Below are 15,659 nucleotides of genomic sequence, written 5' to 3'. Positions count from 1 at the left end.
TAGCAAGTGAACTTCTCTAACAGTAGCGTATAAAAGCAGTAATAATTAACGTACGCAAAAATTGATGTTGTTGTTGTCGTGCTCAGTCCTGAGACTGATATGATGCAGCTCTCCATGCAACTCTATCCTGTGCAAGCTGCTTCATCTTCCAGTACGTACTGCAACTTATATCCTTCTGAATCTGCTTAGTGTATTCATCTCTTGGTCTCCCTCTACGATTTTTACCCTCCACGCTGCCCTCCAATACTAAATTGGTGATCCGTTATGCCTCAGAACATGTCCTAGCAACCGATTCCTCCTTCTAGTCAAGTTGTGCCACAAACTCCTCATCTCCCCAGTTCTATTCAATACCTTCTCATTAGTTATGTGATCTACCCATCTACTCTTCAGCATTCTTCTGTATACGCAAAAATATGAGATTGTAAAGCCTTTTTAAATTGTACATGTAATAGGCCAACTGTGCAGGAATAAACAAGTAAGCATAAACTCACGGTTTTTATATTTACAAAATATTCTGTAGCTGTTTTTCATATAATTTACGAACTCATTGTACGGAAATATTCGGTGTAAGATAAAACAGCATCGCATTGAAATCAGATCGTATGGCTCATTGCAAGTGCCAACAGCATGGTATGTATTATACTTTCATGTCATGTATCATCGATCACTGTTTCAGATAAGGTTATTTTGAAGCAAAAGTGATTGTGTAATGAAGGGCTTGTGTTGTGAAAGGCAGTCAGAGAAAATGGTTGGTAAAATACGTCTCCATCACGATGGCTAGCCGGCCGCGGTGGCCGTGCGGTTCTAGGCGCTGCAGTCCGGAACCGCGGGACTGCTACGTCGCAGGTTCGAATCCTGCCTCGGGCATGGATGTGTGTGATGTCCTTTAGGTTAGTTAGGTTTAAGTAGTTCAAAGTTCTAGGGGACTGATGACCTAAGATGTTGAGTCCCATGGTGCTCAGAGCCATTTTGAACGATGGCTAGTCGTCTTGCAAAAGCATCGTGGAGCAGATTGAGTTTAACGTTTCGATTCAACCGATGAATCATCTCAGCAGTGCAACATATTCCTTATTACACTGAGGAAAGGGAAATGAACCAAAGGCATCAGTACCTTGACGGGTCAAGAACAAGTGTACACCAACACTACTTCTTCTCTTCCGGTCAACTGTAGGCGACAGTAGTTTCCTACAACGCTTAAGGTGGATACAAAAGACTTACGAAAAGTTATATTTCTTCTAGCGAATAGCAGCTTTCTTTAAATGTAGAAAAATGTGAATGTACCTCGTAATATCGTGTCGGACTGGAACTCGGCGTAGTGCAGCAGATCGAAGTGGAAGGGACTCCTCATGGCATTGGAAGTTCCATTGAGAAATACTGGCGCATGCTGCCTCTGTAGCCGTCTATAATTGCTGAAGTATTGCCGACACACGACTTTTTGCGCGAATTGACCTCTAGTTTATGTCCCATAAATGTTGGATGGGTTTCAACGACGGGCGCTGTGAGTGGCCAAACCATTCGCTTGACGTGTTCAGAATGTTCTTCAAACCTATCGCGAATGACTGTGGCCCGGTGACACGACGCACTGTCATTCATAAAAATTCCAGGCTTGTTTGGGTACATGAAGTCCATGAATGCTGAAAATGGTCTCCAAGCAGCGGAAAATTCAGGGGACCCAGTCTGTTGCACGCAAACACAGTCCATATCATTATTGAAGCACCACCAGCATGAACAGTGACTTTTTGACAAGTTGGGTCCGCGACTTCTGGAACTGCGTCGCATTCTGACCCTACAATCAGGTCTTACCAAGTGAAATCGGGACTAATCTGACCAGGCCACCATTTTCAAGTTGCCTAGGGTGTAGCGGATATCGTCACCAGCCTGGAGACGTGCCGCAGGTGACGTCGTGTTGGTAGGAAAGGCATTCACGTCGGTCGTCTGCAGCCATAGTCCACATTGATTTCTGCTGTTGTTTCATGCAGTCTTGCTTGTCTCTCTGGACTGACAGCTCTACGCAAACGCTGCTGCTCTCGGTCGTTAAGTGAAGACCATCGGCCACTGCGTTGTCCGTGGTGAGAGGTAATGCCTGTAAACTGGTATGCTGGGATCGGGGAATACTGAATTCGCTAAAGATTTGCGAAACTGAGTGACCCATGCGTCCAGCACCAACTACCATCCGGCATTCAAAGTCTGTTACTTCCCATCGTGTGGCCATAATCTCTTCGGAAACCTTTCCACATGAATCACCTGAGCGCAAATGACAGGTCTGCCAATGCGCTGCCTTTTTTGTACCTTGTGTATGTGAAACCGCCGCCGTCTGTATATGTGTGTATCGCTGTCCCATGTCTTTTTCGTCTCAGTGTGGTGCTATGCTGCCTGGCAGAATCACAGTTTACAGGTAGAATAGCAAAGAAGAAGACTGTTAGTGGTACGAGGTAGTTCCGCTATGCACTACAGGGTAGCTTATAGAGTATGTGGACAGGTGTAGATGTAAATTAGAAAAGACATCCCAGTTTGACTACACCTAATATTAATTACTCCTCTACTTCGGCTATAGAAGATCAGCTTATTTTCGTATATATAGCTCTTGGGAAGTCCAATAGAGAAAGGTAAAAGATCTAAATATCACATCCAGTCCAATAAACAGTTTTAGTGTTAAGAAGATTGTGGTGTGCATTCTGTAAGACCTTCGATACACACACCATCTGATTATTTGACTTGTCGCTCTAACGAAGTAGGCGAGTGTCAGCAATATGTCTCGTGGTCTTATCGTGGCGTGTTTATCTTCTGTCGTTAGGTCAGACGATAGAAATGCCACTTGCACGCTTAGAGTAGCTGATTGGCGGTGACCAACTTTAAACAGAACTTGATTAATTTTCGCACACATTTATTAAAACAGTAACAAGCATAAGAATTACTTAACTTGGTTCTGGATGCAATTTACGATTGACAGTCTGAAGTTCCTATGGTATTGGTACGTTAATCTTATTCTCACATATATCCCTGATACTTGACAAAAGTGTCTATACATTTATCTTCATAGCTATGTACACGACTATGATAATCATATCAGGCGCAGACTGAAACTTGACTATAGACTGGTACAGACCAATGTAGAACTCGTACAGACTGGTACAGACTAATGCAGACTGACTAATCAGAGGTCTGTACACTCGTTATAATACCTCGCACTTTCATGTATCACTGCGCGAGTGTGATCTGCGAGGAGAGAAGGTTCTATGTTAGCAGCAATCTCATTGGCTGCGCTACATATTAATACGCAGATCGGCGGAAGCAGAATTTGGTCCGTCTCTATGGCAGCGCCATCTCGTAGTGCGGAGACGGACGAGTGCTGCGCCTGCACTGTGGTGCTTAGAGGGCGCATTCTAGTGGGAAAGTTATGTATGCGCTGACTATGCGGAACTATGTACACAACAAAGATAAAAACGCGGTATCGTCAAATTTTTTTTTCCGGTAACGAAATTTTAGGTTGCTTTGTTAGAGCTGTAGTTGTGAAATGTCTTATGTAACCACGCCCACCTCCGAAGGTCTAAGAAGTGTACCAGTCTATCTTGGTATTATTACAGGAAGATCCACAAGCTTTGCCGTTCATTTATGGGGAGTTATCCAGGTAGTCTGAAATTTATACATGAAGTAATTTTATTCTTGTAGATAAGAGCTAGACTCGCTACATTTAACAAAGTTATGGAAACCACATCCCGACGTAATTACTTTGTAGAGATTTTTGTTCAGAACTAGTTAGAAAGCGGTCATACATATATTATTATCCAGTGTACCGTTATCCCTTGAGTGAACATCACAAGACAAGATTAACAACTGGGATTTCCGACGCCCATTTAACTTCAGTTGACATGTACCACGCAGAACAGATTACTTGCACGAGCACTGCTCCATGCTACGTATTCGCCAGGAAAATTCTTAAATTGTGTAAGTGTGGGCCAGATATAGGTAGTACCAGCAGTCCCACCGAGGTAGATAGCAAAGTATGTTTCACATACTGCCAATGGTAGTCTTCATTAGAAACATAACTGGGTTGCGTTTCGTACTTCCATATATATATTTCCCTTGGTTCCCATAAAGAAGCTCATGCGAAATCTGCAAGAATTTCTTTGGTAAGATTACGGACGCTGTTCGTCTTTAAACTTGTTCCCAATGACGAAGCGCTCCCTTCTCGTTGCCATGCTTTTACATCGGTCCCAGTATATATAAATTTTCAGCAGTTTAGTGTTTAGAACTACCGAGCAATGCTACTTTTTCCTTTCACTACGTACTTAGCGTAATTTGAAAGCTGTATATTTAAGTCAGGGTACATTTTCGTTATCAAATTAGGCTTCAGACTGTTAGTGTAAGACTAACTGCTATTACATTATGAAGCCACATTCGAAGCAGTGCAGTGCAAAATGATCATTCCTGCCTATTATGAATACCTCGCACATATCTGACGACGATGCGAAGACGTGTTCCGGGCGTCAACGTTAAGTACGTCCGCCATTCATTACACTCATAGCGTATTTGCCTGTTCACATTAGCATAGAGGTATACATTTCGCAGTAATTGTGGATATAGATTAATACAAATCAGATAGGAATCAACAAATACCTCCGAAAAACCAGTTGTAATTTTTTTACAGAAACCGCGAAGAAACTCCAATTCTGCCTCAGATGTGCAGAATTCCGCGGTATGTCTAGGCATAATTACGTGATGGTGATTACTCCACAGAAACATAATTTCCCTGTTAATTAACTCGGTAATGGCGCAAAGTAGTGCATTTTTCCTTAACAGTTATTTCTCAGCACAAACTACCCTCCAACACCGTTACAGTTCTTTCAAACTGCTTCTGACCATCCTGTATACCACTGGGATTTTCTATATGTTTACATATTATAAATTAAAGTCCCCCCACGCGACTTCTGTTTGTATGTTCACGCTAATCACAGGCACTACCGAAGGGATTTTAATGCAGCTTCCATTAATACACAGACTGATTCACGAGGACGTTTTTGCATATAATTTATCACTGCTACGTCAGACAAGTTATCCAGTCGTAGGTACTTGATGAAGCCCATGCGAAGCGGAGGAGGTCACCAATCATGTATAATATTTTTGTTCCTTATTCATTGGTATGAATATTTACCAGCACATTCATCAAGCTACACTTTAAAAAAAAACATAATAAATATGGCAAGTTTACTCAAATTTCTGAAGAGCAAATACTGACAAATAGTTCATGACCATTGTCTTGAAACTAATCCAGCCAACAGCTATATTCATCTGGATTCGTTGGGCACAGTGGTACAACTCATTAGCATTCCACTGTATTGTACGAAGGTATGCATCTTAAAAGAAATTATGTTAGTGATACTCTCTCACTAACACAATGGGCCACCTAGGAACCGCTTCTTCGATGGTTGCTAATGACAGTTGCTTTCTGTTTATCAGCATGGCCCGTTGAGTTAGGGAGAAAACAACATACGGCTGCATGCCTGAATCTCTTGTTACGTCCCTTCTCCTCTCCTTGGACAGTACACCCGCCACACTGTGAAAGACAGTCATGATTGACTTGTTTCTCGGGGTATTTTTGTAAGCAGTTACCGTTAATTTTGACCATGAGCCAGTGCATAATTGTGAGTTGGGCTGTTCAGTACGTATAATCCCACTGCCTCAAGTGTTTCATTCAAAATTATAGTTTACAAACATTTTCTGAAAACAGGAGACTGAATATGGTCTATGACCATTTACGTTGTGAGCTAGACATCCAGACAGATAAAGCAGTTTCAGTCACACTACGCTTTGGAACAATTAGCATGTTGTTCCGTCTTAACTTTGGCATAGCTGTAAAGAAGATATGCTGTTTCTTTCTTTCACATTGGGATCAGTTGCAATTACAATATATGCCTCTTATTCGTGTTTCTAAATGGAAGAGAGGTTTACTGCACGAGAAAGAGTACGCGAATACTATCATTCTCCACTTACCAGAGGCTGAATTCCGTTGGCGAGCAGTTCGTTGATAAGGTTGTTGTAGTAGTCGATACCAGCCTGGTTGATGACGTCGAGGTCCCCGTTAGGCAACACTCGTGGCCAGGCTATGGAAAATCGATACACGTCCGCCTGTTCGATAACGAAGTATTAATGGTCGCAACTAAATGTCTGGGGACTGACAGCTGATATTTCATTATTACATCACGTATTGACGCTGAACCCACTGAATAAAACAAATCTGAAATTGTAAACATAACCTCATTGCCGTTTTGTAATCTAAGAGAATATTTAATGAAATGACCCTGAAAGTTATTTATCATTCTGAAAATCTATAAGAATCATGAACAGATATTTAGAAATAGGCAGTGATAGAAACGAATAATGCGATAGGGAAGCTTGTGTAATACACAACAATGCCACCTTGTAATTATTAAATGGATAATTGGATTCGACAGTGGAGACCGAAAATTAAGGACTAAACATACAACATACGTAGTACTATATTACTATAAACACTCATTTCTCTGTACCAATTGACGACGGATTTTTACAAAGAACCGGCAGTTACAGAACCGGAACTTATTTAATGAAATTTAGTCACTGGAAATAAACTTCCAAAATCGTAAATGCATTGAATTTATTAAAGTACAATTACATACTTTCACGTATGAACGGCTGATGGGAATTCGTTTCGAATGGAAGCATAATTTGATTCAGGTTCTGCCGCTAGAGCTCTTGCTGCGCACAAAATTCACAATGAAAGTTCGTAGCCGCTCTCGACAATAAGCAAACGCGTAGACTGCGCGGCACCATTCGATTTCCTCAGTAACGCAATAATACCAAAGTACTCCAGAAGCACACATCGACACGTACACTCATGAGCCAGAACACTATGACCATCGACCTACTAGCGATAAAAGCCCGTCCAGGCGATAGCAGATTCACCTGACGGTGAATGACTGCTAGACACACACTCGATGCACTTACTATCAGTGAGCGTGAGGCCAGTATGCAGAATGGGGGAAGGCGCGACATCTGAGGTTCGTCGAGGGCACAGTGTGATGTCCCGGAGGCTTGGCACGAGCATTTCGGAAACTGCGCGACTTGTCGAGTGTTCGAGGAATGCTGTGGTGAGTGTCTTCAACATGTGGCGAAACCAACGTGAAACAACGTCCAGACGTCGTGGGGTTGGGCAGCCATCTCTCAGTACAGATGTCGAACGTCGTAGGCTGGGCAAACTAGTAAAACAGGACAGGAGGCGACTTGTGGAACAAACATCAGACTTTAATGCTTGGCAGAGTGTAAGTGTGCTTGAACAGATGCCTGAACACACAGTGCACCGAACACTAACAATGGGCCTCCGCAGCCAACGAATCATGAATGAGTCAATTTTAACACCACGACATCGGCAACTACGACTGAAATGGGCACGTGACCATCGGCACTGGACGTTGGCGCACTGGTAGAACGTTGCATAGTCTGATGAATCCCGATACCTTCTTCAACATGCCGATGGGAGGGCGCGAAGCCGTAGCCTTGCAGGTCAACAGTTTCTTTAAACCTGTAATGCAGAACTCAGACAAGCTGGCGGCGGCTCCATTACGGTCATTGGAACATTCACGTGGGCATCTAAGGGTCCGATGGAGCTCGTGCAAGGCACCATGATGGTCACGAAGTATCGTACACTGGTTGCAAACCACATTCTCCCCTTCATGGAGGTCACGTTTCTCAACGGCAGTGGCATTTTTCAACAAGATAATGCGACATGTCACAAGGCCAGGAGTGTGATGCAGGGATTCGAGGAACACAGCGGCGAGTTCCAGTTGATGTGCTGGCTCTCCATCTCGCCAGGTGCCACCTCCCTCCAGCGACCTACCAAGGTCTCACTGCTTACACGCCACGGCGCGTTCCAGAGGTGGATCTACCAGCTATTAGATAGGTGGGCATAATGTTCTGGATGATCAGTGTGCGTGTACCACTGTATATCACGACACTACGTGCATACCTATGAGAGTTTCGGAAGAAAGGGAATATGGAACACTGGTAAAAGCGCTAACTCGTATATGTGACGAGCGGGGTTCGGATCCAATTTTCATCATTATTTTCCATAGAATGCCTAAGACGATTAAAAGCAAGTTTAAATTTTTTTGTTTGAAACGGAACCAGCCGAATTCCTTTCCCGTACTATACGTTTAGAGATTTATTTCCATGAATATTGACGTCGTCCCTTGACGACAACAATCTTACATTCGTTTTTGTTTTAACGAAATTGTTTTAATTTTGTTTTACTTTGTCTGCTACATATTCATAATTTTGATTTGTAATTCCTTGTATTGGCCGTGCTAGCAGTTAAATTTGTTGGGTGTGAGGTCCGCCAGTTATGCAAAACACCGTTTTTTCTCAGTACTCAAACATGTTTCGGCACCACCATGCCATCATCAGTGGGTTTTCGTTTTCATTTATTCTGCAATATGAACATTTTCGTTAAATCATTATAAAAATACGTGCATCTTTAATTCAAAGAACAGATCGTTTCTTTTTGTAGTAATTAACACACAAATGAAAATTCATACACGCCAAATGTAAAGGTATTTACAAAACGAAACGATCTGTGGCTTGAACTAAAGACGCACATAATTTTATAATCATTTAACAAAAATGTTCACATTGCAGAATAAATAAGAACGAAAACCCACTGACGATGGCACAATGGTGCCGAAACATGTTTGGGTACTGAGAAAAAATGGTGTTTTGCATAACTGGCGGACCTCACATCCGACAATTTTGTCTTCTACAGTGAGAAAGCGGTAACCATTTCTCGAATGAACACAGTATTTGTTTAAACTAACTGCTTTCTGACTTCCCAACAGGACGCTACATGAATCTGAAACGAATGTCGTTCCTGATTATAGATTTTCCTAGACATTGTTTTAATAATTTTGTAGGTATTTCTGATTCATCATTAAGTTCGCCCATAGACGTTTACTCAAAGCAAATAATGTCTTAAAACGACCAGGTGCACCTTTTTTTAATTCCTAGCTTGTATGAAATACTGTGTATGGAAATCATAGTGAACGCATATGTCACAAGTTTTTTTTTAAATCGCTGCAAAAGAAGAAGTTAGCATGCTTGCTGCTGTAAATTGTACTTACGTTGAGCGCCTTCAGCATCTGAACATCTTCCTTGTACTTATGGTAAGAATCGCAGGCAACGTCCCCGTTCTGTTCTAGAATGAATAGCGGATGGTTGTGGAAGAAGTTGTCCTGGATGCTCTCTCCCTTGCCTGTAAATGCGAGCAAGAACATCACATTAAATAATACACCTATCAACTATTGTCATGGAAATACGTTATTGCCTTGGTTTTGCATAAGCAACAATAAGCAGTATATTGAAAGCACACGTTATAAACGCTAAATATAATGGCCCGTGCTCGAATACATAGTTTTTTCCCTCGTTGTCACTTTGCCGGCGGAATACACTTAATGCTTCTGAACCCACCATCTTCATTCCAGGCTCCTTCGACCTGATATGCGGATGTTGCAGCACCAAACATGAAGTCATCGGGGAATCGATTAGAGGCTGTCTGTGCGGAAACAACGGCTAACACAGCCGTAAAGGTGATCAGCAACCTCATCGTTGGAAATCTCCAGTGGCTTTGTATGAGCAGCTGCAAGGTGTACGTATAAATAGTGTAACTGGGATATAATTTCGTAAGTTGTTTGTATATCCGGAAATAGATATCAGTTAATTTCCTTTTATCGTCCGTTAATCAGCATATTTCTATAGGGTTTTCCTGTGTTCATAGCGATATTATCAGAGAGGTACTGAAGTAACTTGCTGATCCGCGGATCACACACCGAAATCAGCAGAGGCTTTCTTATCAGTTCCGCTTATTGTACTCTCGTGGGAATGTTGCAGTTGTCCGATCATTAGCAACGCTGATCCTGGGAAAAATGATGTTTGTCAACCATTACTTGGAAATAAATGACTGATCACTTAGCTAAATAATAGTTCCCAATTAAAAAGGCAACAACTGGCTATAAGTTTTGGAACAATTGTGTCAGTCACAAAAATTCTATGAACAAACAGTTTCCTAAAAAATAAAGAGTCATTATATTTCATAAATTGGGTGCCTGTGCAGTAATATTTTAATTGCAACAATTTCTCCTAAAGAAATTTTAATCCACACATGTTATATAAATGGATATATGAGGGGTAGTCAAATGAAAACCAAACACAATCCACAAGAGTACCATGGAACGCACTCAAAAGCAATCACCGTACATGTTAAGACATTGATTCCACTAGGAGACGAAACGATAAATCCCTCTTTAGTAGAAAGAGTTTGGCCGCGGATGTCCGAGTATTCGTCTCACCCAGTATCGCTCTTACCTGTCCGCATGAAAACGACATCCAAGCATGTCTCTTCAGGTCGCCAAAGACCTAAAAATAAAACGGTAATGATCAGGGCTGTATGGATGATAATGCAGTGTTTCTAAACCATACCGCTGAGGCGTAGCCGTCGTCCGATTGACAATATGGGATGGGCGTAATGATGCAACGGGATGTATTCTTTCGCGTTTCGACTTCATGACATGTCGTAGCTCCTGCAGAGTGTCTTCACACCACTGCAAATTCACTGTGGTTTCACGCTCGTCTTGATGGCCCTTACATTCCACAATGTCCGATCTTACACCACCAGCTGTATGAAGGCCGACCTTCAGCAGTTTGATTGGGAATCACTGCAGCATCCTTTGAACAGCCTGGATCTTTCACCATGCGATGTTCACATCTTTGGAGATCTGAAGAAAGATACACGCGACCGTCGGTTTCAGCTGGAAATATGCAAGAGTGGGTGCGGATGTGGAAATGTCAGCTTCAAACATTTTATACGAATAAGAAATTGATCGGTTCTTCTCCCAGTGGGATAAAATTCCCATAGCATGTGGTGATTACTTTTGAATGTTTGAAAGGAATCATTCCACGGTCACGTAGTGGCGGGTGTTCGATTTTCATTTGACTGCCCAACGTATGTACTTTTAAGTGTGTACGTGTTTATGTTTGTATGTTCCACATCTCTTCCTAAACAACTAGACCGATTTCAACGACACTTGGTACACATATATCTTACTGTCAGGCACCAACTACTGCAGAGTAATAAATAGATACCTATCATGTTTCAGGAGATGTGACTTCATAAAGAATGAGATGCGTCAAAAAGTGTTGCGTCATGCATCACGTTTAAATTTATTATTCATTTACCACTAGTTCTATTGGGAAAACAGTTTGCAGACAGTATCTACATATTCCGTTAAATTCACCAACAAAATTACATCGCGGTACCACAGGTGGTTTACAGGATGACATTATAAACTCCCTGAAATGCGAAAAAAGCTGGTGCTTTGTTGATGGCCTTTAAATTTATCACGTCTTTGCTACTAACTCTGTTCAGAACATATTTTGCAGACAGTATCCACATATTCCGTACCTACACAAACATATCATTATACGACACATAGTTGAAGAGATATGACCTCATAAATACTGAAATGAGTGAATAAGTTCTGTATCAAGGATGAAATTTTAATATACTTACGCTTTATTACTAAGGTAGGGTGACCGAACGTCCCGGAAAACAGGGATTGTCCCGGCTTTCATCCCTGTGTTCCGGTGCCCCGAAAATTTGTTTAGGGACGCTCAAAAGTCCCGGAATTCAGATTTTAAATACATTTCATGAAACTTTCTCAAATTTTTGGGATTTCGCTATATTAAAGGAAATACAACACAAGAAATTAATATATTTTAGCTTATTTGTCTAAAACCTCCATTGTCCCATACTAGAAATCATAGTATCAGTATTGATACACTCAGGCAATAATTTACTTTGAGCGATACTTTGGCCAACAAGTAGTAAGTTGTATTATTGTAACAGAGCTATGAAACCGTCCGATTGTCGCGCCACTTACTCACACACTCATTGTCAGAACAGTGTAGTAGTTGATGTTTTGTCAGACAAACTGCAATAGTTTTTTCTCATATAGTGGTATTATTGCTGCAGTACTGTGAAACGCAATGCCGAAACGTGCCTGCAAGTTCAGTGACTGTTATTCCAAGGAACGGAATTTCATTAAGAAAGGTCGTTTTGATTACGAAGCAGAGTGTTCCGTATGTAACTGTTTTATTAGTATATGTCGTGGTGGACGTTCCGACATAGTTGATCACATCAGGTCAAAGAAACACATTAACAGATACAGTGCACCGAGCTGCAGTAAAACTCTACAAAATTATTTTGTGAAACATCACTCATGTGAAGAGACGAAAGATCGAGCAGCCGAGCTTACACTAGCCTACCACACGGTAAAACATCGCCGAACTTAGAGATCTAGTGATTGTACTAATAAACTTAACAGCATTACGTTTGATGATTCTTCCATTGCAAAATAGTTTAGTTCAACAAGAACTGAAGTGTCAGCCTTAGTGAAAGGCGTTATTGCTCCCCAGAGTGCAAAGGAAAGCCTTGAATACATAAAAAAGTCTTCTTTCTACGGGATATCCACTGATGCCAGCAATCATAAGGCCACTAAAATATTTCCGTTTGTTGTTCAGTTTTTTGATATTAATCAGGGAATTCAGACCAAACTTTTGAAGGTGAGTTCCCTACCTAATGAAACATCTGACAAAATTTCAAGATTTTTTATGAATTCTATCAAAATGTTTGATCTTGGGAAAAATAAGTGTGTGGCATTTTGTGGAGACAACACCAACACAAACTTTGATGGTTTAAAAAGACAAGGCAAATGCATCGTATTTACCAAATTAAAGGCAACATTGCATGAAGACATTGAAGGCATAGGGTGCCCTGCACATGTTTTGCACAATAGCGTGCAGACATCTGCTGACAGTTTAAGCTGTGTTGTTGAAACTATCGTCATGAAGGTATACTCACACTTTTACATATGTACTGTTAGAACAGAGAGGCTTAAGGAGTTCTGTGATTATGTGGGAACTGAATATATGAATGTAATGTGTCACTCGAAAACTCGCTGATTATCACTGTTTCCAGCAGTTGAAAGAGTAAACCGCTTGTTTGAACCGTTAAATGGTATTTTCCTAAATGAAGACAAAGCCCCCAAAATATTGATTCAGTTTTTCAGTAACCCTTTAAGAGAAGCCTACTTATGGTTCATTCACAGTCAGCTTAGCACTTTGCAGCATGGCATAAAGGAAATTGAGGGAAGCACGAAAAGTGTAATAGAGGTAAATGATGTTTTGCAAAATACTCTGGAAACTGTTAGTAAGAGGAGAGAACAGCAGTTCATTTCTTTTAATGTTAAATCTGTCCTTAAAGGAGCAGAAGTATCTGAAGCAGCGGAAAGGAGTTTTAGAGAAGAAGATAACAAGCTTTATGACATTTGTGTAAAATATCTCATTAAGTGGAGCGCCTCATATTTACCCTCATCGCCGGTGTTTGATTGGATGTTACTGTAGAGAGTGCCAAAATGGGAAAGTGTTGAAGAGACAGTTTCTTATTTGAAGAGTAAAGAGATTGAAATCTATGATTCCATTCTCTTTGTTCAGTTCGGCATACTGACAAATTTTGTTGAAGAAAGTCTTCACAAATGGAATGATGAAAAAAAACACCATTGAAATGTCATGAGAGGTGGGTGAGTTTTCTTAAAAGCTGTGACTGTCTTCAGCATTACTCTGAGTTGGTAATAATTGCAAGGTATTTATTTGCAATCCCAGCCCATAAAGCCAATGTGGAAAAAGTATTTTCGTTCAGTGGACTGATGAAAGAAACAGAATGGAGGTGGACTCTCTTGAAGCAATCCTGCAGATCACGCACAACTACAAATGGATTGTGCCGAGTTTTATCACTGTGTCTCAAAGAACAAAGACATGATCAAGAAGGCTGGAGGCAGTGAAAAATACCCTTTTCTCCAAGGACAGTCAATTCCATCTACAAGTGCTCAGTAATATTGAAGCTCATGTTAATATCAATTGATTAAACATTGAATTGCTTTAAACTTTTGTAAAATCGTAATACATTTCTTTATTACTGTATACGTTTATTAAATGTCATTAATTATGCAGATAGTCTAGATTACATCAAATTTTTGTATCCTCTTATTAGTTATAATAATCGGGTTAACAAAATGTATCAACAAAACATTAATATTTAAAATTAAGAAACCTGGGTACATGTGGAATCAGGTGTCCATTGTCACCCGGGTGAATGTGTCCCAGTTTTCACCGAAAATAATTTGGTCACCCTATACTAGGGCATAGTGCGATGATACCTAAAGTCTACTGCTGCTGTGTACTTGCTTTTCTAATTAAAAGACTTTACCGTGGGTGACTGTGGTTCTGTTTAAAAGAGAAGAGCTCGGTATAGTCATAGGGTCAAGCCACACACGTCTACCTTCATCCCCCCCCCCCCCCCCCCCAGCTAATTCGATGCAAATAGTAACCGGGTAGCTGTGACACTGCAGTCAAGTACTTTATGTATCGGATAGCATTGCGAGTTAATATAATACACAGAAATACAAAATGGAAGTTAACTGAATAACATAATAACAAGGGTTCAATTCTAATGTCTGTAATTGATGTAGACGACAGAAAATTACGTTTAATAATGTTTATTCATGACAGAAAATATCAAATAAACGGGAAGTGCTCCTACGATATTTAGTTAAAATGTAGACAGGGAACACGCTTATAAAATGTAGGAAAGTTATATTTAGAGCGTTACGAGAATGGTAGCACAATCCCCTAACTGAATTGTCATCAAAGATAAGTGAAAATTAAGTCATATTCTCAATCACATTAGACGCAATATTTACCAGCTCTAAACACTCCAGAGTTCAGTATGATCATTCACGAAATACAGAGTAGAGGAACTCACACTCTGTCTGTCTTCACTTCTGTATCATAACCGGGAAAATTTAGAGTCCAACACTGTTGGACACTCAAATACTCGAAAAATAAGTCCCATCAGAAGTTAAAGTATGGTAGTGGCCATTGACTGTCAAGAATTAAATACCTACATTATCAAATACCTATCATTACCAAAGGCATGTCTGCCTCCTTTAAGCACACAGCGTAAAAGTGTGGAATGAATCCCTTGAGTTCTTCACTCGGAAAAGTCCCAGCCTCCACTTGACTCCGTTAGTGTTCCAATACCGCTTGTTTTTCCATTGGCTGAAGTCCATTCCCACCAAAAACACATTGTTCTTAACTTCTGAAGACATGATTTGACTCAACTTGACCACTTACCAGACTAAGCCGATGTATTACAAGAATATCTAAAGAATAAAATGTTATAAACATTCAGTCACACTCAGACTATTCACAATAAATACAAATATAAGTTTGTTCCTAAATAGATAAGCTAGTTTTCTTGTGTAAGTATGCTCACAATTAATTGCAGCAGACTATTGTTAAACATTGTTTAAGCGATTATTTTGACCTGTTTTTCAGATGAGTCTTTTGGCACTCTTTTAGAAAAGTGTTTTCAGGTAACTCATGTGACTGACTGCGCTCTCAATTACCATGATTTTGTATTATCAGTTGTAACTAATATTTAATAAAGTTGCTGGGAAAATAGTAAACCATTCATCAAGAAAATACACAAGTATACCAAATGCGAAGTATGAATGTCT

The 15,659-nt window shown here is 40.5% G+C and overlaps 1 protein-coding gene across 1 annotated transcript in view; it reads right to left on the bottom strand.

The window, feature by feature from the left end:
- LOC124622475 (myrosinase 1-like) overlaps positions 1 to 9,634 on the bottom strand; it is a 33,894-nt gene extending 24,260 nt beyond the window's left edge. Inside the window, exons 1-3 of the mRNA XM_047148183.1 lie at positions 9,496 to 9,634; positions 9,150 to 9,280; positions 5,992 to 6,126 (exon numbers count right to left, since the gene is read on the bottom strand). Coding sequence (XP_047004139.1) covers positions 5,992 to 6,126; positions 9,150 to 9,280; positions 9,496 to 9,631 — 402 coding nt within the window. The 5' untranslated portion in view covers positions 9,632 to 9,634. The remainder of the gene's footprint in view (positions 1 to 5,991; positions 6,127 to 9,149; positions 9,281 to 9,495) is intronic.
- Positions 9,635 to 15,659: the final 6,025 nt, after the last annotated feature.

The sequence above is a fragment of the Schistocerca americana genome, chromosome 7 (assembly GCF_021461395.2).
Source record: "Schistocerca americana isolate TAMUIC-IGC-003095 chromosome 7, iqSchAmer2.1, whole genome shotgun sequence".
Taxonomy (NCBI): Eukaryota; Metazoa; Arthropoda; class Insecta; order Orthoptera; family Acrididae; genus Schistocerca; species Schistocerca americana.
The sequence above is the reverse complement of the archived record's forward strand: the minus strand, read 5'-3'. Positions and strand labels throughout refer to the sequence as shown.